At 48.2% G+C, this 24679-nt stretch overlaps 1 protein-coding gene across 5 annotated transcripts in view; it reads right to left on the bottom strand.

Moving 5' to 3' along the window:
* Window positions 1-24679, bottom strand: part of ZMYM3 (zinc finger MYM-type containing 3) — a 451376-nt gene that overhangs the window by 276736 nt on the left and 149961 nt on the right. For all 5 annotated transcript variants that reach the window (XM_069209214.1, XM_069209211.1, XM_069209204.1 and 2 more), the window contains exon 11: window positions 17774-17924. In XM_069209214.1, coding sequence (XP_069065315.1) covers window positions 17774-17924 — 151 coding nt within the window. The remainder of the gene's footprint in view (window positions 1-17773; window positions 17925-24679) is intronic.

The following is a 24679-nucleotide window of genomic DNA, read 5'->3' as shown; positions in this document are numbered from 1 at the left end:
AAAACAGGAACAGGGAGCAGAGTAAGAGGACAGGAACAGGGAACAGAGTAAAAGGACACAGGGACACTATTCTTGCACTCCATTAACCCCAATAAGCTGCCCTTCCAGGTCACTCTGCTCATCTGAAATAGCAAATGAAATGGAGGTGCAGGAGTCTTTGCAGCTGCTACACCCTTCCGTGTGGTCATGGACCAGAACTGACACCCGGGAGTGATGATCTGCAGTGAGCGGGAGGCAACGGGGGCTTCACCATGGTAAGTAATGCCTCTGTGATACAGTGAAAAGAACTGTGGATGCACGCCTACAGAGGATTGTGCCAAAGAGCAATCCGGCCCAAGCACTTATACAACAGTGTGGACGCCCTGGAGCTCAGCTTTTGAAGCCTGTTTGCTAATCGAGTATATTTTCATATTTTATCATTTGGGGGGGTATGGAACATGCCACTTCGCACTATAGTGCTTCTATACTTTTTAATTATTAATTAGTCTTCATCCTCTGTAAGAACTTAATAATCTTAAATGTAATAGGAATAGGCTAAGAACTTTGGCTTTGTTCGTCAAACCTGAACAAAACTTTCCTCAAAAAAAAAAAAAAACAACAAAAACATACAAAAATAAACTTCAGCTCATTCCTGTAAAGTTGTTTCGTGAAGAGTGGGAGAGGGGGGTTTACACAAAATAGATTTTCAGATTTTCCACATGCAAATTCCTAAAGGAACTTTAGGCAACTCTACAGCCAAAATGGTTGAACAGAATTACACCATAGTTGGCAGAAAGTTAGTATTTTTACCCAGAAAGCATATTTTTTTGTAACTTAGTGTAAATCCGTTCAATCAGTCAGTCAGTCAGTCAGTCAAATAACTTTATTCGGCAATTGCCATAAAAGTGCGAACCAGAACACATTTTACCAATCTAAAAATAATATAAAACACAATTAGAACTTATAAAACAATTTCTAAAAACACCACATAAGCATCCAATCTGAAACCCCTTGACATAAGAAGATAGGTATACTAAACATGATTAAAATCACACGATCAGAAAAATACAGATATTATCTCAAAATAGTAAACTATACACACATTAAAAAAATTAAAATAGAGTAGGCCTTTTCCTAATACTTAAAGAAGCTGTAACAAAATCTAGTACATGATGACAAGTTTGGATATCTGGCAATCTCTGGAGATATAATAGAGCTTCCTTGTAGTGAATAGGTCTAAGGTGACGTAAAATGGGTAGGATAAAAGTCCCTCTGGGAGCAGCATATAGAGGGCAAAAAAGAAGAAAATGCAAGGTACTCTGAATTGATTTGGAATCACAGGGACAAAGTGGTAGATCCTTTTTCCAAAAACATGGTTCGGGAAAGGCTACCTTAAAGTGAATTAGATTAAGTCTAAAAAGTGTTAAAAGAAAAATTATTCTAAAACTTGAAAACCAGGTCAAATAGGGTTCAAGGCATGGAGCAGTCACAATCAGAGTGTAGGGATCGAAGGATTTCAATTTCAGGGAACTATAAAATCTCAGCTCTGATACATGCTCAGAATAAGTAGACTTCAAAAAAAACCTAGAGTTTGTAGTTAACAAATGGGGTTCATCAAAAATGTACCTAAGCCCTTGCTTCTAAAAAGAGTTTCGCAGAAACATAAGCCAGGGAATCCTATTTGAATTAACCAATTGTAGACAATCAGAAATGCAGTCTTGAACAAGTTTTGCCGCATGGTTTAACCAGCATCTAATCCAGAGCAGAAGGGGAGCCATAGAGACCCTATCCTCCAAGAAGCGCTGGCCAAGTTCTTCATGGCAGATGGTGTTGTCTATGCATTTTGGAACCAACAGTAATCTACGCAGGAATTTATTTTCAGCGCTCTGCAGAGAGGGTATTTTATTGTAGCCCCAAACACCTGCCCCGTACAGGACTGCTGCAGCGCACTTAGAGTTATAAAGTGTTTGCATCTGTGCATGGGGTCTGTGGCCTAATTTATTAGAAAAGCAAAAAATTGCTTTGTTATTCCTTGTAAACTGTTGGAGCTTAAAGTTAATGTGTGTCTTCCAGGACAGAGAGGAACTCGTATGCATGCCTAAATAACAGAAATTATTCACCTTGTTTAAAATATGTCCTCCCATAATAAATTGTTTAGACTTTGTATTACGTGGGCCACATGTCATAACAAAAGTCTTGGGGTAGTTTACTTTCAAATCAAGGTTCGACATAAAATTATAAAATAAGTCCAAAAGTCCCTGTAAACCATTTGCGGTACGAGCAATTAAAACTGCATCATCAGCATATAATAAAACTGGAAGTGGTCTCTGGTACATCCTTTGCATGTTTTACCAGTGAATCATAGAGCCCATTAATGTATATCAAAAAAAGAATGGGCTCTAAGATACATCCCTCTCTTACGCCCCTTATTGACGGAATGGGAGAGGTTCTCTGCCCATGTAAACCAACCTGAACAGAAACCGTTAAGTCTGTGTGTAGGCGTTTAATAAGCTCCAAAAGGAACGGATCACAGCCTAAAGCTCCCAAAATTTGCCATAGCTTTGAGCTATTGACCATATCAAAGGCACTAGTTAGATCAATAAAAGCCATATGAATGGACTCCTTTTTGACCGTTCATTCAATAAAGCTTCATAATGTACAGCTATCTAGCAACGCGTTACTACCAAGGTACTAAACACCAAATGAAGTATACTGATTGGATGATCCTGCAGGACTGAGACCGATCTTGCTGACCCAAAGGCTGTGACTGGCTGGCCACAACATGAAGAGAAATGTTGCGGCTGCCATTTTAGGTCTCGGGGACTCAGTTCCCCATGCCTTGAAAAAAAAATGGGAAAAAAAAAAGCATAAAAGGGAGCAGGGTAGGGGTACCTGAAAGCAACCCCACCCAACGGTCAAAGTAAAACTTGCGGTACTACTAAGGGAGTACCCCGCTACTAATCAGCAAATGAATCACACGGATTGCCCGGATTCGCTAGACCGGTCCAAGGGTGCGCTTTGCTGGTTGGGGGTTCAATCCACAACCTATCCTGAAAATAAATTAATAAAACAAAAAATGTTTAAAAAAAAAAAAAACCTACAATGGAGCTTTAACCCCATGATCCTTTCCTGGGAGGGGTGGGGGGTAAGGGGTGAGGAGAAGAACTTTGTCGCTGCAGACTTGCAGAATTTGGTGCAGAAATTCACTGGAGTACTGCAAAATTACTGCATGATAACTTAGGGACCAAAAAAAGTTCTGTCCGTGGTTGAGCAACTGTAGGCAAGTGGCCAACAATGGGTGTTGGCCACTGTAGGAGGTTCTGTGCGCCACACAGGATTGGTTGCCTGCAGGTGGTTGGGCACAGGGCTTGGGGGCCTACTTAGGTTTGGAAATAAAATATTACTTTACGTTTGAAAAAAAAGAAAGAAAGAAAATAGAAATTCACTGAAACAACCAAAGGCCAGAGTTAGGTGAAGATGTCCATTAAAAGGTTACATTTTAAACTTTAAAAAACACTGAAATTCACAGGTTATAGTTAGCGCGAGTAATAACTGGCTCACCCCCCACCCCCCATGCACAGTGTTGTCATGAATGTCATTTCAGATGCAGCCAATGAGGTCATCATTGTTGTGATTGAACATGTGATGAGTGATATAGCACGCAGGGTCACAAGCAGAGCATGGAGAGGGCCGGAGTTATAGTCCCTTTAGTAAACTAGAGCTGGTGAATTTCAGTGTTTTTGTGAGTTTAAAATGCAAGGTTTAAACTGACATTTTCAACTAACTCTAATCTAGGTTCTCTCTTAGGTGTGCTCTTGTGTGTCCGTGCATATGCTGCCTTCCTGCCACGCACAAGAGTCTGCGAGAGCGCATTTAAAACTCAAACAGGTTAACACAAAGCAATTATCACCTTGCCTTCAGGGCTGAATGGGTCAATAATTCCTGTAAACTAAGGTTCTCACACCCTGCATTAAACACTAGAAGACTAATTTTCTTCTGTTTAAGAATACCTCACACGCCTTATCGTGCCATACAAATAATTTGCCTTTGTGATATAGGTACTGACCTCTGCTTGGCAACTTTTAACTTTCCTGTAAGAGAGCCAAAACCATTCTCTGTTTGGGACAGTAAAGCCTCTACAGATCTGTTATACAAATTGCTCAAAAAGACTCACTTTCTCTTCAACAAAATACTTTCATGGACCTTGTATGCATTTGGTTCCTTCTCTCAGCTCTCTCTTCCATTGGGCCTATCATGTTTCTGATATCGGTTATTGTCGATCTGTGTTGTGCCCTGTTAACTTTCCCTTCCAGTTTAGTACACTATTGTAGGAAGTTGGCTCTGTATGTGCTATTTCAAAGTAAGGAATAGCATGCACAGAGTCCAAGGGTTCCCCTTAGAGGTAAAATAGTGGTAAAAAGAGATAATACTAATGCTCTATTTTGTGGTAGTGTGGTCGAGCAGTAGGCTTATCCAAGGAGTAGTGTTAAGCATTTGTTGTACATACACATAGACAATAAATGAGGTACACACACTCAGAGACAAATCCAGCCAATAGGTTTTGTTATAGAAAAATATCTTTTCTTAGTTTATTTTAAGAACCACAGGTTCAAATTTAACATGTAATATCTTGTTTGAAAGGTATTGCAGGTAAGTACATTAGGAACTTTGAATCATTTCAATTGCATGTATACTTTTCAAGTTATTCACAAATAGCTATTTTAAAAGTGGACACAGTGCAATTTTCACAGTTCCTGGGGGAGGTAAGTTTTTGTTAGTTTTACCAGGTAAGTAAGACACTTACAGGGTTCAGTTCTTTGTCCAAGGTAGCCCACCGTTGGGGGTTCAGAGCAACCCCAAAGTTACCACACCAGCAGCTCAGGGCCGGTCAGGTGCAGAGTTCAAAGTGGTGCCCAAAACGCATAGGCTTCAATGGAGAGAAGGGGGTGCCCCGGTTCCAGTCTGCCAGCAGGTAAGTATCCGCGCCTTCGGAGGGCAGACCAGGGGGGTTTTGTAGGGCACCGGGGGGGACACAAGCCCACACAGAAATTTCACCCTCAGCGGCGCGGGGGCAGCCGGGTGCAGTGTTAGAACAAGCGTCGGGTTCGCAATGGAAGTCAATGAGAGATCAAGGGATCTCTTCAGCGCTGCAGGCAGGCAAGGGGGGGCTTCCTCGGGGAAACCTCCACTTGGGCAAGGGAGAGGGACTCCTGGGGGTCACTTCTGCAGTGAAAGTCCGGTCCTTCAGGTCCTGGGGGCTGCGGGTGCAGGGTCTTTTCCAGGCGTCGGGACTTAGGTTTCAGAGAGTCGCGGTCAGGGGAAGCCTCGGGATTCCCTCTGCAGGCGGCGCTGTGGGGGCTCAGGGGGGACAGGTTTTGGTACTCAGTCGTAGAGTAGTCCGGGGGTCCTCCCTGAGGTGTTGGTTCTCCAGCAGCCGAGTCGGGGTCGCCGGGTGCAGTGTTGCAAGTCTCACGCTTCTTGCGGGGAGATTGCAGGGTTCTTTAAAGTTGCTCCTTTGGATAAAGTTGCAGTCTTTTTGGAGCAGGTCCGCTGTCCTCGGGAGTTTCTTGTCGTCGTCGAAGCAGGGCAGTCCTCAGAGGATGCAGAGGTCGCTGGTCCCTTTGGAAGGCGTCGCTGAAGCAGAGTTCTTTGGAAGGCAGGAGACTGGCCGGTGAGTTTCTGGAGCCAAGGCAGTTGTTGTCTTCTGGTCTTCCTCTGCAGGGGTTTTCAGCTAGGCAGTCCTTCTTCTTGTTGTTGCAGGAATCTGATTTCTAGGTTCAGGGAGAGCCCTTAAATACTAAATTTAAGGGCGTGTTTTAGGTCTGGGGGGTTAGTAGCCAATGGCTACTAGCCCTGAGGGTGAGTACACCCTCTTTGTGCCTCCTCCCAAGGGGAGGGGGTCGCATCCCTAATCCTATTGGGGGAATCCTCCATCTGCAAGATGGAGGATTTCTAAAAGTTAGAGTCACCTCACCTCAGGACACCTTAGGGGCTGTCCTGACTGGCCAGTGACTCCTCCTTGTTGCTTTCTTTGTTCCCTCCAGCCTTGCCGCCAAAAGTGGGGGCCGTGGCCGGAGGGGGCGGGCAACTCCACTAAGCTGGAGTGCCCTGCTGGGCTGTGACAAAGGGGTGAGCCTTTGAGGCTCACCGCCAGGTGTTACAGCTCCTGCCTGGGGGAGGTGTTAGCATCTCCACCCAGTGCAGGCTTTGTTACTGGCCTCAGAGTGACAAAGGCACTCTCCTCATGGGGCCAGCAACATGTCTCTAGTGTGGCAGGCTGCTGGAACCAGTCAGCCTACACAGATAGTCGGTTAAGTTTCAGGGGGCACCTCTAAGGTGCCCTCTGTGGTGTATTTTACAATAAAATGTACACTGGCATCAGTGTGCATTTATTGTGCTGAGAAGTTTGATACCAAACTTCCCAGTTTTCAGTGTAGCCATTATGGTGCTGTGGAGTTCGTGTAAAACAGACTCCCTGACCATATACTCTTATGGCTACCCTGCACTTACAATGTCTAAGGTTTTGCTTAGACACTGTAGGGGCACAGTGCTCATGCACTGGTACCCTCACCTATGGTATAGTGCACCCTGCCTTAGGGCTGTAAGGCCTGCTAGAGGGGTGTCTTACCTATACTGCATAGGCAGTGAGAGGCTGGCATGGCACCCTGAGGGGAGTGCCATGTCGACTTACTCATTTTGTTCTCACTAGCACACACAAGCTTGTAAGCAGTGTGTCTGTGCTGAGTGAGGGGTCTCTAGGGTGGCATAATACATGCTGCAGCCCTTAGAGACCTTCCCTGGCATCAGGGCCCTTGGTACCAGAGGTACCAGTTACAAGGGACTTATCTGGATGCCAGGGTGTGCCAATTGTGGAATCAAAAGTACAGGTTAGGGAAAGAACACTGGTGCGGGGGCCTGGTTAGCAGGCCTCAGCAAACTTTCAATTCAAAACATAGCATCAGCAAAGGCAAAAAGTCAGGGGATAACCATGCCAAGGAGGCATTTCCTTACAACTATCTTCATATGTTTAGTGTGTGCCTGGTAAGCATCTGTTTGTGGCATATAGTGCTGTAGATTCACATGTTGTTCATAATCCTGCCATCTAGTGTTGGGCCTGTAGGAAAGTACCCTCTTTTTGGCACAGTTCCCCCCACTTTTTGTCTGCTGTCAGTATGTCTGGCCAGGACCCCCAGTGACTGAGCTCACTCCATCTAAATTTCGTTGCTTAGGACTTTGCACACCCCACAATTGGCATACTGGTGCCCTCATATAAGTCCCTAGTATATGGTACTTATGTACCCAGGGCATTGGGGCACCAGGGGTTCCCCATGGGCTGCAGCATGTATTATGCCACCCATGGGAGCCCATGCAGAAAGTGTCTGCAGGCCTGCCATTGCAGCCTGTGTGAAAAGGTGCATGCACCCTTTCACTACAGGTCACTGCACAAGGTCACTGTAATTCACACCATGGCAGGCCCTCTTAGCCCAGAGGGCAGGGTGCAGGTACCTGTGTGCGAGGGCACCCCTGTATGATCCCATGCACTCTGGGGGCTCCTTAGAGGACCCCCAGCATTGATACAACCCATCTTACAGGGTTTTCCCGGGCAGCCCAGCTGCTGCCACCCCTCAGACAGGTCTCTGCCCTCCTGCTGCTTGACCAGCTCAGGCAGAGGAAGGCAGAACAAAGGATTTCCTGTTGGAGAAGGAGGTAACAGCCTCTCCGTTGGAAATAGGTGTTACAAGGCTTGGGAAGGTTAGCCTCCCCAAGCCACTGGTATGCTTTGAATAAACTCCTTGCATAAACAGGTTTGCACCAGTACAGGGACCACTTGTCCCTGCTCTGGCACAAACTGGACAAAGGAAAGGGGAGTGACAACTCCCCTTGTCCATCACCAGCCCAGGAGTGGTGCCCAGGGCTTCTCTAGGTGGCCACTTGATTCTGCCATATCTTGAATCCAAGGTGAGCAGATGCCCAGGGAGCATATGAGTGGTCAGGTCAGGTCAGGTAGGTGACGTCACAGCCCCCTCCTGATAGGTGGTCACACTGCTAGGTGGCCCTTCCCCCTTCCTGGGCTATTTATTTTTTCTGCATGGGTGGGTCCTCAGATTTGACATGCAAGATTCCAGCAGGACTCCTCTGCATCATTTACTTCATCTTCTGGCCAATGGGACTGCAACTGGACCCTCCAGTAACCAACAATCTGCAACTCCAGTGACTACTCCGCTATTCAACATTGTTTCTCCAGTTCCTTCCAGCAACTGCAAAATTTCCCCAGCTGTGCATCCTTTGAGGGCGACAAGTCTTCAGCATGCACAAGAAATAAGAAGGAATCTCCCCTTGAGTGAAGGAGTCCTGCATCCACAGGCACCAAAAGCAACGACGACCGGCTGTGTGGATCTTCTCTCCTCTGGAGCTGCATGGATACTGCATCACAGGTGGTGGTCTGGAGTGGTCCCCTTGGTCCTCTCTACCAGCTGTCTATCTTGGGAGACGGTAAGCCACTGACTCTCCAGCCAGGACAGTATCCCTGTGCACTATGACTCTTGCAGCTACCAAGGCTTGTTTGCTCCTCCTCCTCCAAGGTATCTTCAGGCTCTGTGAAGCCCCAAACCCCAGCGCTCCTTCCTGCAAAGCACACAGTCTCCATCTCCTACGTGCTGCTCCAGTGACGTGGGACTCCTCTTCCGGGGTGCTGAGTGGGCCTCACTGCAACTCCTTTACCTGCTGCCAGTGGGTTGTCTGTGGGGACTGACTCCTTCTTGTGACTCTTCCAAATGCTGAGGGTCACCTCAGACTCTGTTCCTTGGGCCGAGATCCCCTGGGCCTTGCTGGTCCTCTTCAGCCTTGCGAAACCGTCTTCTCAGTGACAAGACTTGCATTTGCCAAGGCTTGTTGGTGGTTTGCCAGCACCACTGACCAACTACAACTCAACCGCTGATGTGGGACATCACTTGCATCACTCCTGGGACTCCTCTCTGTCTACTGTTCTGCATTTCTGACCTCCTTGGTATACCGTTGACCTGTTCCTGCATTTCTGACCTCCTTGGTATACCGTTGACCTGTTACTGCATCCACAGAAGGGCGAGTAGTGGCTCCTGCCACGACCAGACACTCCAAATCGACCTGGACTTGGTCCTCTTCCTTTGCAGGTCCTCTTCTGCCAGGATCCACTGTTGGTTTCTTCCAGTCTTGTCTGGGTCTTGCACAATCCTTTCCCAAAGTCCACCTGTTGGTTTTGAGGAAAACCAGGTACTTAGCTCTCTTCTCCTGGTCGCTGGGGGATACCCTGGGAATTACATTTTGGGGTTCCTAGTTCCTCCAGCTCCTTTCTACTGATTCCACTTCCTTGAGTGGGGGACTGCCTTTCACATTCCACTTTTTCAGTATAAGGTTTGCTCCTCCCCTAGGGCCCTCATTATTTGCTATTGCTTTTACCAATGCCTATTTTGCTTTTTATCCTATTTACTGATTTCTAATGCATATATAATAGTGTGTTTACTTACCTCCTGTTGGGGGATTGCCTATACAGTATTTTAGTATTTGTGTTACTATAATAAAGAACATTTATTTTTGTGACACTGCAGTTCTTTCATGTGTGTAAGTGTTGTGTGACTATAGTGGTATTGCATGAGCTTTGCATGTCTCTTAGGTAAGCCTTGGCTGCTCATCCACAGCTACCTCTAGACAGCCTGGCTTCTAGACAATGACTACACTACACTAATAAGGGGATACCTGGAATAAGGTGTAAGTACTTTAGGTGCTCATCACACAGATTGTTTTCCCACATGGCGAGAGAGGATGGAATGTAAAACGAAGCATTGTCTAGAGAGATGTCCATGCTAAGTAAAAGGAAAGTGAAATAGAAAGGTGACCGAAACAGCAACGGTTGTCCGGTAAGGAAGGTGGGTGCATGCGAATCTACAGCACTACATGCCACAAACCGATGCTTACTGGGTAAGCAACATTTTCCACTCGAGGCACGTGCAGCTGTAGTTACACATGCTGTGCATAGACTGTAAAGCGTCCTCCCAAAAAAGCAGAGGTGAGCATGTGGAAGTTGAAATGGTTTGAAAAAGTGTACATAGCACTGTTTGGCAAACACTGGTGTGTGGCGGACTAGCACATCTACGCAACAATGCTGTATAAGTATGCTTGTGTACCTTGTAGCTGTTTACATATGTAAGCAATAGTAATGCTTCCCAGGAAGGCCATACAGGCTCCTTTTTCAGAGTGGAATGGGCTGTAGGAGGGATAGTTCAGGTCCTTTTAGCTTTAGCATTGCATGTCTGGATGCATTTAACAATCCATCTTCCAATGCCTGATTTAGACAGGGCTTTCCCTTTGTGGGGTTTGGAGAAAGCAACAAAAGCTGGTGTGTTTTCTAAAGGATTTCATTCTGTCGATATTCTGCACAAGGGCTTGTTTGATATCTAAGATATGGAGAGCCTGTTCTGCAACTGAGTCAGGTTGAGGGGAAAAAAAGGAAGTTCAAAGATTTTTTGGAGGTGTAACTGAGAGACCACCTTCGGGAGAAACCTGGGGATGGTGTGGAGGACAACCCTCTCTCTGTGTTTCTGGAAGAAAGGTTCTTCCAGGGTGAAGGAAGCTGGCTCGCTACATGGGGCATTAAAAAGAGACACCGTGCAGAGAGTCCCATGGATCCCCAATTGGTTTGCAGAGGCAAAGTAGATAGGACTAATGCTCTATTTTGTGGTACTGTGGGTGAGCAGTTAGGCTAACCAGAGGGTAGTGATAAGCATTTGTTCTACTCCGAGGCGATAAATAAGACACACACAAACAATAAATCCAAGACCAGTTTAGAAAAATAACAATTCTTTGTGTATATATATTGCAAGGAAATGCCTCCTTGGCATGGTTACCCCCTGACTTTTTGCCTTTGCTGATGCTATGTTTTGAATTGAAAGTGTGCTGAGGCCTGCTAACCAGGCCCCAGCACCAGTGTTCTTTCCCTAACCTGTACCTTTGTTTCCACAATTGGCACACCCTGGCATCCAGATAAGTCCCTTGTAACTGGTACCCCTGGTACCAAGGGCCCTGATGCCAGGGAAGGTCTCTAAGGGCTGCAGCATGACTTATGCCACCCTGGAGACCCCTCACTCAGCACAGACACACTGCTTGCCAGCTTGTGTGTGCTGGTGTGGAGAAAATGACTAAGTCGACATGGCACTCCCCTCAGGGTGCCATGCCAACCTCACACTGCCTGTGGCATAGGTAAGTCACCCCTCTAACAGGCCTTACAGCCCTAAGGCAGGGTGCACTATACCATAGGTGAGGGCATAAGTGCATGAGCACTATGCCCCTACAGTGTCTAAGCAAAACCTTAGACATTGTAAGTGCAGGGTAGCCATAAGAATATATGGTCTGGGAGTCTGTCAAACACGAACTCCACAGCACCATAATGGCTACACTGAAAACTGGGAAGTTTGGTATCAAACTTCTCAGCACAATAAATGCACACTGATGCCAGTGTACATTGTATTGTAAAATACACCACAGAGGGCACCTTAGAGGTGCCCCCTGAAACCTTAACCAACTATCTGTGTAGGCTGACTGGTTCCAGCAGCCTGCCACATCCGAGACATGTTGCTGGCCCCATGGGGAGAGTGCCTTTGTCACTCTGAGGCCAGTAACAAAGCCTGCACTGGGTGGAGATGCTAACACCTCCCCCAGGCAGGAGCTGTCACACCTGGCGGTGAGCCTCAAAGGCTCACCCCTTTGTGCCAGCACAGCAGGACACTCCAGCTAGTGGAGTTGCCTGCCCCCCTCCGGCCACGGCCCCCACTTTTGGCGGCAAGGCCGGAGAAAATAATGAGAAAAACAAGGAGGAGTCACTGACCAGTCAGGACAGCCCCTAAGGTGTCCTGAGCTGAAGTGACTAACTTTTAGAAATCCTCCATCTTGCAGATGGAGGATTCCCCAATAGGATTAGGGATGTGACCCCCTCCCCTTGGGAGGAGGCACAAAGAGGGTGTACCCACCCTCAGGGCTAGTAGCCATTGGCTACTAACCCCCCAGACCTAAACACGCCCTTAAATTTAGTATTTAAGGGCTTCCCTGAACCTAAAACTTTAGATTCCTGAAACTACAAGAAGAAGAGGACTGCTGAGCTGAAAACCCCCTGCAGAGGAAGAACAGAAGACACCAACTGCTTTGGCTCCAGACTTACCGGCCTGTCTCCTGCGTTCCAAAGAAACCTGCTCCAGCGACGCTTTCCAAGGGACCAGCGACCTCTGAATCCTCTGAGAACTGCCCTGCTTCAAGAAAGACAAGAAACTCCCGAGGACAGCGGCACTGCTCCACAAGAACTGCAACTTTGTTTCAAGGAGCAGATTTAAAGACCCCTGCAACTCCCCGCAAGAAGTGTGAGACTTGCAACACTGCACCCGGCGACCCCGACTCGACTAGTGGAGAACCAACACTTCAGGGAGGACCCTCCGGCGACTCCAAGACTGTGAGTAACCAAAGTTGTCCCCCCTGAGCCCCCACAGCGACGCCTGCAGAGGGACCTCTGACCCTGGTTCTCAGGCAGGTCGCTCCCCTCACCGCCTCACAGCCTCCAGCGTGACCGCTCTCGCTCCTGTGCCCTGTGCTCCTGTGCCCTGACTGCCTTTTCCCGCCTCCAGTGACCTAGCGCCAGCGACCTCTTCGTTGTGCCCGAGTGCCTGTGTCCGCTCTTTCTTCTGTACCCCGAGTGCCTGTGCCCCTGGTATTGTTCCACTGTTTTGTATTGTTTTTACCTTGTTTGCCCTTACTGTGTTCTTCTCTCTTCCAGCCTCGTCGCGTCACCCCATCGCCGCCCGTTCGTTTCCCGCCGCTACACTCCGGTAGCTCCGCCCCCTTGCTCCCCATTGGCCGCCCCGCTCCCACCTCCCAGCTGCTCCTCCCTCCCTCTTCCCCTCATATGGAGGCCGCGCAGCGGCCGCGCCGAAGGCGCGCCAAAGGCAAGCCCGTCTGTGCCCGTCCGCGCCTGTACGGCGCCCAGCGCCAGACCCCCTGGCCCCCACCGCTGCGAGCCTACACGCCGGACCTACGAAGCCGCCACCCTCATCGCACTCAACACCGGCCGGATCCCCGGGTGCTGCCGTGCCGCCCCAAGACGCACCCACGGACCCTTCACCTGCCAATCCTGCAAGTTCTCCTGCATCCAGACCCGCACCGCGCCCGCCAAACCAAGCACCAACAGCAACCACCTGAAGTGCATCCTGCTTAACACCCGCTCCATCCACAGACACGCCGTGGAACTCTGGAACCTGCTCGACACCACATCTCCAGACGTCGCCTTCCTCACAGAAACCTGGATGAACGCCTCCTCAGCGCCCGACATCACCATCGCCATCCCGGACGGATACAAGATCACCCGGAGGGACCGCATCAACCAGACAGGAGGAGGCATCGCCATTGTCCACAAGAACACCATCCGCATCACGACCAACTCCGACGACACCCTCACAGCTGCCGAACATCTCAGATTCACACCGACCCCAAGACCACACTCAGAGGCACCCTCATCTATAGACCCCCCAGGACCCAGCACACAATTCAGCGAAGAAATCGCAGACTTCATCAGCCCTCACGCCCTCTCCTCCGCCGACTACATCCTCCTAGGGGACCTCAACTTCCACCTGGAGAACAACAACGACGACAACAACACCACCACCCTGCTGGACAACCTCGCCAACCTCGGACTCAAGCAACTGGTGAACACCCCCACCCACTACGCCGGACACACGCTTGACCCAGTCTTCTCCTCCAGCAAGTACATCTCCTTCAGCCACTCCACCGGACTCCACTGGACAGACCACAGCTGCGTCCACTTCAGCTTCAGAAAAACCACGACTCACCACCACCCACAACAGGCTCCCCGCAGGAGCTGGAACAAGATCACTGCCGACCAGCTCTCCACATCACTGAGCCAGAACCCTCCCGCCAGCTCAGCGGACCCCAACCAAGCAGCCAACAACCTTCCACAGTGGATCACCAACTGCGCTGACAACCTCGCACCTCTGAAAACCCATCCCATCAGGCCCAACAGCAAGAAAGCCTCCTGGTTCAACAACGACCTCAAGAACTCCAAGAAGAACTGCCGCACCCTCGAGAGAGCCTGGCGAAAAAACCCGACTACAGACAACATGACCGCCCTCAAGTACGCGTCCCGTAAACACCACCAGCTGATCCACACCACCAAGAAGACAGCATTCAAAGAACGACTAGACAACAACGCACACAACAGCAAGGAACTCTTCAGCATCGTCAAAGAGCTCTCCAACCCCAGCGCCGGAAACAACGACACCACCCCCTCACAAGACCTCTGCGACTCACTCGCCTCGTTCTTTCACCGCAAGATCGCCGACATACACAACAGCTTCGGCGCACAGACCACGCACCCAACCACCAAACAGACGCCCCCCAACACCACCCTCCGCGCCTGGACCCCGGTCAGCACCGAAGACACCATCCATACGATGAACACTATCCACTCCGGATCACCAACCGACCCATGCCCCCACCACGTCTTCAACAAGGCTGACTCCGTCATCGCACCCCATCTCCGGGACATCATCAATTGCTCCTTCAACACCGCCACCTACCCGGAGAGCTGGAAGCATGCCGAACTCAGCGCCCTCCTGAAGAAACCATCAGCAGACCCCACCGACCTCAAGAACTACCACCCCATCTCGCTCCTCCCGTTTCCTGCCAAAGTCATCGAGAAGACCGTCAACAGACAGCTGGCCGCCTTCCTCGAGACTAATGGATCCCTCGACCACTCACAGTCCGGCTTCCGAGCCAACCACAGCACCGAGACCGCCCTCATCGCAGCCACTGACGACATCCGAGCCCTGCTCGACAATGGGGAAACAGCGGCCCTCATCCTCCTGGACCTCTCCGCAGCGTTCGACACGGTCTGCCACCGCACCCTAGTGCAGCGCCTCAGCAACATCGGAATTCAAGAGAAGGCTCTAGAGTGGATCATCTCGTTCCTCACCGGAAGAACCCACAGAGTCCGCCTCCCCCCGTTCAGATCCGAGGCCACCAAAGTCATCTGCGGCGTACCACAAGGATCTTCACTCAGCCCCACCCTCTTCAACGTCTACATGAGCCCCCTCGCAGCCATCGCACGCCATCACAACCTCAACATCATGTCCTACGCCGACGACACCCAGCTGATCCTCTCCCTCACCAACGACCCAGCCACCGCCAGAACCAACCTGCACGAAGGGATGAAAGACGTAGCCGAGTGGATGATGAACAGCCGCCTGAAACTAAACTCGGACAAGACGGAAGTCCTCATCCTTGGATCATCACCATCTGCCTGGGATGACTCCTGGTGGCCCCCTGCCCTGGGCAGCGCACCCAAACCAACGGACCACGCACGCAACCTGGGCTTCATCCTGGACTCCTCCCTCTCGATGACCAGACAAGTCAACGCCGTCTCTTCATCATGCTTCAACATCTTACGCATGCTCCGAAAGATCTTCCGATGGATCCCCACCGAAACCAGGAAGACGGTCACCCAGGCACTCGTCACCAGCCGACTGGACTACGGTAACACCCTCTACACCGGAACCACGGTCAAACTACAGAATAGACTCCAACGCATCCAGAACGCCTCCGCACGCCTCATCCTTGACATCCCCCGACACAGCCACATCTCCGGACACCTGAGAGACTTGCACTGGCTCCCCGTCAGCAAGAGAATCACGTTCCGCCTCCTCACCCACGCACACAAGGCCCTCCACGACCTGGGCCCCAGGTACCTCAACAACCGCCTGACCTTCTACACTCCCACCCGCCAGCTACGATCGACCAGCCACTCCCTCGCCGCCGTGCCACGCATTAGAAAAGCCACCATGGGAGGAAGATCCTTCTCCTACCTGGCAGCCAAGACTTGGAACTCCCTCCCCATCCACCTCCGTCTGACCCACGACCACCTCTCCTTCAGGAAGCAACTCAAGACCTGGCTGTTTGAGCAGTAGCAGTAGCGCGCTATACAAATTTTGATTGATTGATTGATTGATTGATTGATTGAATCCCCAGGCTCCCCCTGACCGCGACTGCCTGAACTCCCTTTCCCGACGGCTGGAAAAGACTCTGCACCCGCAGCCCCCAGCACCTAAAGGAACGGAACTCCTGTGCAGGAGTGACCCCAAGGAGGCCCTCTCCCTTGCCCAGGTGGTGGCTACCCCGAGGAGCCCCCCCTTGCCTGCCTGCATCGCTGAAGAGATCCCTTGATCTCTCATAGGAAACCATTGAAAACCCGAAGCGTGTTTGCACACTGCACCCGGCCGCCCCCGCGCTGCTGAGTGTGTACTTTTTGTGCTGACTTGTGTCCCCCCCGGTGCCCTACAAAACCCCCCTGGTCTGCCCTCCGAAGACGCGGGTACTTACCTGCTGGCAGACTGGAACCGGGGCACCCCCTTCTCTCCATTAAAGCCTATGAGTTTTGGGCACCTCTTTGACCTCTGCACCTGACCGGCCCTGAGCTGCTGGTGTGGTGACTGGGGTTGCTCTGAACCCCCAACGGTGGGCTACCTTGGACCAAGAACTGAAACCTGTAAGTGACTTACTTACCTGTGAAACCTAACAATACTTTACCTCCCCCAGGAACTGTGAAAATTGCACTGTGTCCACTTTTAAAACAGCTTATTGTGTTTTATGTAAAAAGTATACATGCTAATGTAATGATTCAAAGTTCCTAAAGTACTTACCTGCAATACCTTTCAAATGAGATATTACATGTAGAATTTGAACCTGTGGTTCTTAAAATAAACTAAGAAAAGATATTTTTCTATAACAAAACCTATTGGCTGGATTTGTCTCTGAGTGTGTGTACCTCATTTATTGCCTGTGTGTATGTACAACAAATGCTTAACCCTACTCCTTTGATAAGCCTACTGCTCGACCACACTACCACAAAATAGAGCATTAGTATTATCTCTTTTTGCCACTATCTTACCTCTAAGGGGAACCCTTGGACTCTGTGCATGCTATTCCTTACTTTGAAATAGCACATACAGAGCCAACTTCCTACAATATTGTTCTGTGGATTAGTTCTGTGGAACTAGATACTTGTCTTTCCTCTGGTTCGTTTCTGACTGAAATGGTCACATGCATATCTAGAGAAGAAAGCACAGGCCAGACGGGGGTTTCCAATGTGGGGCTGAAATTGCTTCAAATGTTTATGGATAACATAGCCTTTTATATTTATACATTCGTAATGAAAATCAAGAATTAAATAAAAACCATACTATTGCTTGGTCCTTTTAACTCCAGCTCGACAACTAGGCAGGACAACAGAATCCTGCACGGGAGAATCATTACCCATATGGAGCAGACACATTCCATCCATAACTCTCCCACCAAGCGGCATTGCCAACAGATTACTTTCTTGCCAGTGGTACGAGGCGCTTCATAAATACAACAAATCAATGTACTACACCCTTATCTTCTGGAGGAAGGCATGTGATAAAGAGCTGCAATACACCATCTTCTGAGCAGAATGTGGTTTGAGGGCCAGGGAGGCAGGAACGGTCAGGATGTGAACACATATCCCTCTCCTTTTTACTTAAATGGCAGGAATTCCTCACGAGACATAGGTTTCATTCTTCTGCTATCTCTATACCGTCTCACGATGCAGTCTCTTGTCATCAGCCTATCCTCTGACAGGGTATCTACATGCTGTGCTACATTCAAAAAAATTTCTGGGGTTCTTACATGACCATTCCATGTTTCTGCACAAGACTGATCAACATTATATCACCGCTTTCCAGCTTACCTTCACTGCAGAAGTTCTTTTCCACCCCAGAGAATCGGATCTTTTCATGTAGAAGCTTCTCCTGCTTGCAGTACTCGCACTGAGACACCACACCGCGTAACCTCTTGTAATCGTCACAGCAATCCTTGCAGCAAAACTGGTAAACATTGTTCTGTCACAGAAAAAAAGTCAGCATCAACGCAGGTGTCCAGTCCATGAACACAAAACCATCACCATAAGAAAGGAACACCCATGTGGCCCAAATAGTGAGAGCACTACCAGCATTCCATCGGATTTATTTCAAAATGTTTAATTTATGTTTACTTTACGGGAGGACTTTTAATAGGGTTCTGGGTCAATCTGTCATCACTGAGAAGTTTCTGCGTTAGTGAAGTGATTGATCAATAGCGCGACAGGCTACTATTACTATTGAACTCCGATTTGAGCTCACTGCCTTTCCTCAAAACTCACTTTATGTATTGGGAGAAAGTTATTTATTTGTATAGCTTGGAGAGCTAGTACTTCCCTGCACAAAATGAGAGGTAGTAAGTTTCCATGTAGTAGGAGAAAGAAATCAGTTACCTCTCTGGAGTAATGATCTTGAAGCCTGAGAATACTAGGTTCACACACTGTGCACTATTCTGTCATCAAGTAGTTGGACCTGGATGATCAACGTTTTTAAAGTTTGTTCTCTACGTCATCGACGTAGGCACAGTCGGGAAGAAAGCCAATGTAGCTTCCAGGGGAACATGCTTTTGCTTTAGATAATTAATCTGTACTATCCATCTGGCTATAGTACTTTTAGGACAATGCTATCCCAATACCCTGGACGCATGAGCTAGAAAGAATTACCTAGACTTTAATGCAGAACACGATTGCCCTTGTCGTCTAATGTATGCAATGCCTTTTCCGCTGCATTGCAAGGTTTCCATGAAAAAGCGTTACTGCCATTTAACTGAGGTTCTTATAACCACTGTATTCTTGTGAATTATCAATTATTGCTCTTGGACTCCTTACTTAAGTGATTGCCATTGGTGTTGGAATGTGCACTGGCCCAAATGATTGTTTCATGAGACGCACCAGAGCCAAGCTACGGTTCCACTGAGGGAGTAGGACAACATGGTGGGGACACAGCATTTTCACACTCTCTAGGACATATTTAATGGCTGGTATGTTGAAATTGTGTGCTTATTGACTTCTTTTATATGGTGACAGGTGTGGCTAGTGATCAACTGATCCTTGAAGGAACAAGTTACTATCCCTGTAAGCATCTATTTATAGCGTGTAGTGCTGTAGATTCGGATGCTTAGCATACGCCTGCCATCTAGTCTTCGAAGAGCTCTTTCTAGTTACGAGGTGAAGTGATTCCTCCCATAGTCTGTCTCGCATGGTCATCTGCTCCTTTGTTGGCTCATCGGGTGAGCTTAGAATAGGAGCCGTAGAGAGAGTAAGGATGAACATGAAGGTTATAGTTTGATCAAGGTAGGTGCTTAAGTAGAGTAGTGTGTAGGTCAGCCATTAGCTTCCGGGGAGAGGCTGGGTGCATATGAATCTACGGCTCAACACACTACGAATAGATGCTTACAGGGTAAGTACCCTGTTCCACTCGTTGCGTGTGTTGGCCATAGACACATATACTTAGCAGTGAATGTAAAGTAGTGCTCCTGTATGGGGTGGCTAGCCAATTGTTGACGCATATGTCTGAAAGAGTGTTCATAATACAGCTGGACACACTCTAGCTTGGTGGTTAGTTAAGACATCTACACAATAGTGTTTTGTGAATGTAAGCGGGTTATTCCATGTAGCTGTCTTACAGATATCCTCTAGTGGAATGTTTCCTAGGAAACCCATAGAGGCTCCTTTTTCATGTGTGGAATGAGCTTTTGGAGTTGCAGGTTGCAACCGCTTAGCTTTGCAGTAGAAAGTTTGTATGTATTTTACTATCTACCCCATGATGCCTGCTTTTGATATTGGTACCCTTATTGGGTTTGAAAAAGGACAAAAAGTTGTGGAGTTTTGCAAAAAGGTATTGACCTGTTGATGTAATACATTACTGCTCCTTTAATGTTGAGTGTTGGAGCTCTTTCCTGCAAGTGAGTCTGGTTTCGGAAAGAACACTGGGGGCTCAATGGTTTGGTTTACATGAAAAGATGTTTCTTCTTTTAGGGAGAAATTTGGGGTTTGTTCTTAGTAACAATTTATCTGGATGAATTTGGAAGAAAGGTTCTTCAAAAGTGAGCGCTTGAAATTCACTTATCCGTCTGAGAGATGTTATAGCCACTAAGAAAGCTACCTTCCATGTGAGGAACTGTACATCATATGAATGTAGTGGTTCAAATGGAGGGCCTATAAAAGCCTGGTGAGAACTAACATTCCAGGCTGGTGCTGGAGGGAGGAATAACTCTTTTCAATCTCTCCATAAAGGCCTTAACAATCAGAATTTTAAGCAAAGACGTGCTGTGTTTTGCATGTATGCAGCAAGTGCTGCTATGTGCAACCTAATGGAGATCAATGCAAGGCCTGCTTGTTGTAAATGTAGTAGGTAGCAAATAAGGTCTTCTACCACAGGGAGAGTGGTCGGATTTGTTTTGCTAAACAATAATTCACCAATCACTTCCAATTAGCTCACAGTTACACAACTGTGTGGTATGCCCGCGTGCTGGTTTTAGAATTGTCAAACATTCTTGTGGAAGATTGAGGTACCCGCATTCTAAGACTTCAGAAGCCAGATCACTAGATTCAGTTGTTTGGGGTTTGGGTGTGTGAACTTTTCCTGGTCCTGGGTTAGAAGATGTGGCCAGATGGGCAGCTTCTCATGTGGCAGAACTGATGGCTGTAGTAGGGTTGTGAACCATGCTTGTTAAGCCAATGTTGGGGCTACTAGAATTAGTGTGAGGGATGTGTGTGAGCTTTGGAACACCACAAGGAAAGACTGGGAGAGGAGGAAAGGTGTAAACAAATATCCCTGACCTGCTGATCCATAGGACATTGCCTTTGAAATGTGGATGAGGAAACCTGTAATAGAAGCTTTTGCATTTCACATTCTGCTGTGTGGCGAAGTAGGTCTGCCGCTGGAAGTACGAGTGGAGCAGTGTTGTACGTATCTCCCACTCGGGTACCTGCTGCTGCTTTCTGAAAAGCGTACGTGCAAAGTCGTTGCATGCATCTTGTAGGTGCTATGCTAGGAGGTGGATGATGTGATGTATGGCCCAGTGCCATATGTGCTCCGCTACGCAAGAGAACTAGAGTGTCTGCCCCCTTGTTTCTGAATGTAGTACGTGGCCGTCATGATGTTGGTGCGGACTAGAACCACTTTGTGGTGAAGATGTTGTGGAAAACCTTTGAGTGCTATTTTATTTGAATCGCAAGACGCTCTAGATGATTGATGTGTAGATATTCCTGCACCAGGGACTACTGGCCACGCACTGTGAGATCTGGCATATGTGCACCCCAAACATGTAAGGATGAGTGTCGTAATGGTCAATTTTGGAACGGCGCTTTGAAGGGTTGACCCTGCAACAGATCGTTGCTGTTCCACCACTGCAGAGAGCAATGGGTCGCTGACCCTCCCAACACTAGATCTTGTAGGTGTCCTACGGCATTTTGGGTGATGTGGACAGAGTCGCTGTTTAGTAGAAGTGGATCCACAACCACAACCTTTGTTTCCTCTGTATTGTGTTCTATAGTATTCTCCTAGAGTGTGTTGTTATTGGCAGGAGCTTTGTGGCATTTGAGAGGTGGCAGTTTTGGATGGCCCTCTGTATTGGCTCCTCTGAAAGGAACCCCTCTGATGATATGTTTGAAGGGTACAAATGGCTTTAGCGGAGTCTGTATCCTTTTTGATTTTTTCCTTCATTTTGACCACTTGTGGACCAAATAGGTGTTCCCATCAAAAGGTGCGTTGAGGAGGTATTGTTTGGCATTAGGCTTCAAGCCCGATACTCTTAGCCAAGCATGGCACCTAAAGATAATGGCAGTGTTGGCCTCTCGAGCTGGTGTCTGCTTCATCTAGGACACATTGGATTGTTGCATCGGATACGTCCGTACCCTTCCTTCACTAATTCTGAGCATCTTTGTTTCTATTGGTTATTCCTCCATCTCATTGGGTTCTATTGCTCCTGGAGAGGAGGCCTCCAGAATTAGTGATCTTAGGTTCGCGGCCTGCGCTGCCACCCGCTTACCTGCGGCTCCATAGTTACTGCTTTACGCGTCATTGGGAGGAGGTTCGCTGGTACCTTGCGAGTTGGCCCATCTTCTGGCTGTATTCACCACTACAGATTCAGGTGAAACATGCCTTTTGATGTAAGGGGGTCACAGTTGGTGTGTGTTTTTTTTTGTTGTTTTTTTTTTTTTTTAATCAACCTGTGATGTTAGGACCCTTGAATTTAAGGGATGCTTAAAGATCTCTGTGCTGGGTGTAGGAAGCTAGTTCTCCATATAGTGCACTAAAATGAACAGCAGAGAGACCAGTGGATCCCCAATTTTATTGCAGAGGCAAAAGTAGACAGGGCTAATGCTCTATTTGTGGTAGCGTGGGTGAACAGTTAGGCTGATCAGGGGGCAGCGCTAAGCTTTTGTTGTATTCAGAGGCAATAAATGAGACACTCAAAGAATAAATCCAAGCCCAATTTAAATAAATAAACATTTCTTTTTATATATGTTTCAAACAGAAGAACTTCGTAACCAGGTTACTAGACTGTTAAGCATAAATACTTTGCAGTTTCAAAAATAGATAGTACCATTTTAAGAATTCTTTCAAGGTTATCCAATGGAGGAAAAACAACATTCGGTCAACACAGGGCTAACAACAATTTACAAACCCAATCTAAGGGAGTTAAGGTAAGAACTGGGCACTGATATTACACTACTTAAACCAGGTAAACCCCCCACACAATGCTCCTCGTATAGACCGCTATCTCTGATCAAAGTAGACACAAAAATCTTTGCTAAAATCATGGCAGATAGGCTGGCGACAGTGCTGCCGAAAGTGGTGGAGTCAGAACAAGCAGGATTTATCCCCCGGCCGCAACCTAACGGCAAATTTGCGAACAGTATTTTGTGCTATACAACACATAGACCCAGAGGTGAGTGCAATAGCAGTTTTCCTTGATGCTGAAAAGGCATCGAACTCAGTAGAAGGGAGCTTCATGCTGGCAGTGCTGCGCCGCATAGGGGTGGGAGAAATTTTTACACCACTAGTTCAAACGCTCTACACAGCCCCCATAGCCAGAATTAGAGTTAATTAATCTAGCTCAGAGGTCAAATCCATCACGAGAGGCACCCGGCAGGGATGTCCACTATCGCACCTGTTGTACGTATTGGTCACGGAGCCGCTGGCTTCTGCGCGAGTATCACGGGCACAGGGGCATCCGATTTCCAGGATACAATCTGATCATCTCTGCATATGCAGATGACACTTTGCTGTACATACGTAACCCCAGACACAACCTCGCACCTGCACTCCAAGAGGTCATAGAATTTGGCACCCTTTCCGGCTTGCTGATTAACCTGGAGAAATCTATAGCATTCCCCCTTACACGGGCCACAACTCCAATAGTTATGAATTTCCCTCTCAAATGGGAAACAGACTCAGTGCGCTACTTAGGCATCCAAATACACACACACACCCACAAATAATCGTGAGGGACAATTAAGGAAAAGCAATACAACAGCTGACTGAAAATGTGGACAGATGGATTAGGCTACCATTGTTCCTGGTGGGACATATAGCCCTCAAGAAGATGGTGATATTGCCACGATTTTTATACCTGTTCCAGAACATCCCTATCCTGCTTCCGAAGGCAGTCTTTTCCACCCTGAGGACCCTGCTCATTAAGTTAGCATGGGCAGGTAGGCAGCCTAGAGTACAGTGGAAGGTATTGACCCTACCATATGAGATGGGTGGACTCAATGCACCCGACCCGTAGACATACTACAGAGTAGCACACTCAACATTTGCACATCACTGGATACTCAGACCACCCCGAGATGCCCTATCTGACATTAGAAAGGCATCTCAGCGCCACACCCTCTGCCCAGTCAGTTGTTTCAGTCCCCGGTCCGCAGTCATGGAACCCTTGATTTCCTCAACACAACCCACCCACCCACCCACGCATGGCACAGCCTCATGGCTAGGAAAGTGCTATCACAATTATATTGCCCTCATATACCGATTGAATGGTTTACGCTGGGGCGAGAAAAGTGCGGTTGCAGCCTTCCATAGTCTGGACATTAAGACGATGGGAGATTTTTTTTAATGAAGGGGTAATGCGCACTTTGGTTGCAATCAAGGTGCAGTTACAAGGAAACTTCCCCACTCATGCAATATCAGTACTACAGGGCACGCCATGTTATGCGCACACTGCTGGGGGATGAGTTGCAGGAACCACCTGAAATGCAAGCACTTTCCATGGTTGTTGTGGATCACCAGCCCCGCAAACTAGTGACTAGATGTAAGGAAATGCCTCCTTGGCATGGTTGCCCCCTGACTTTTTGCCTTTGCTGATGCTATGTTTACAATTGAAAGTGTGCTGAGGCCTGCTAACCAGGCCCCAGCACCAGTGTTCTTTCCCTAACCTGTACTGTTGTATCCACAATTGGCAGACCCTGGCATCCAGATAAGTCCCTTGTAACTGGTACTTCTAGTACCAAGGGCCCTGATGCCAAGGAAGGTCTCTAAGGGCTGCAGCATGTCTTATGCCACCCTGGAGACCTCTCACTCAGCACAGACACACTGCTTGCCAGCTTGTGTGTGCTAGTGAGGACAAAACGAGTAAGTCGACATGGCACTCCCCTCAGGGTGCCATGCCAGCCTCTCACTGCCTATGCAGTATAGGTAAGACACCCCTCTAGCAGGCCTTACAGCCCTAAGGCAGGGTGCACTATACCATAGGTGAGGGTACCAGTGCATGAGCATGGTACCCCTAC

This window comes from Pleurodeles waltl, chromosome 2_1, assembly GCF_031143425.1.
Source record: "Pleurodeles waltl isolate 20211129_DDA chromosome 2_1, aPleWal1.hap1.20221129, whole genome shotgun sequence".
In the NCBI taxonomy this organism is placed as follows: Eukaryota; Metazoa; Chordata; class Amphibia; order Caudata; family Salamandridae; genus Pleurodeles; species Pleurodeles waltl.
Note: the sequence above shows the minus strand (reverse complement) of the source record. Positions and strands in the feature narration are given on the sequence as shown.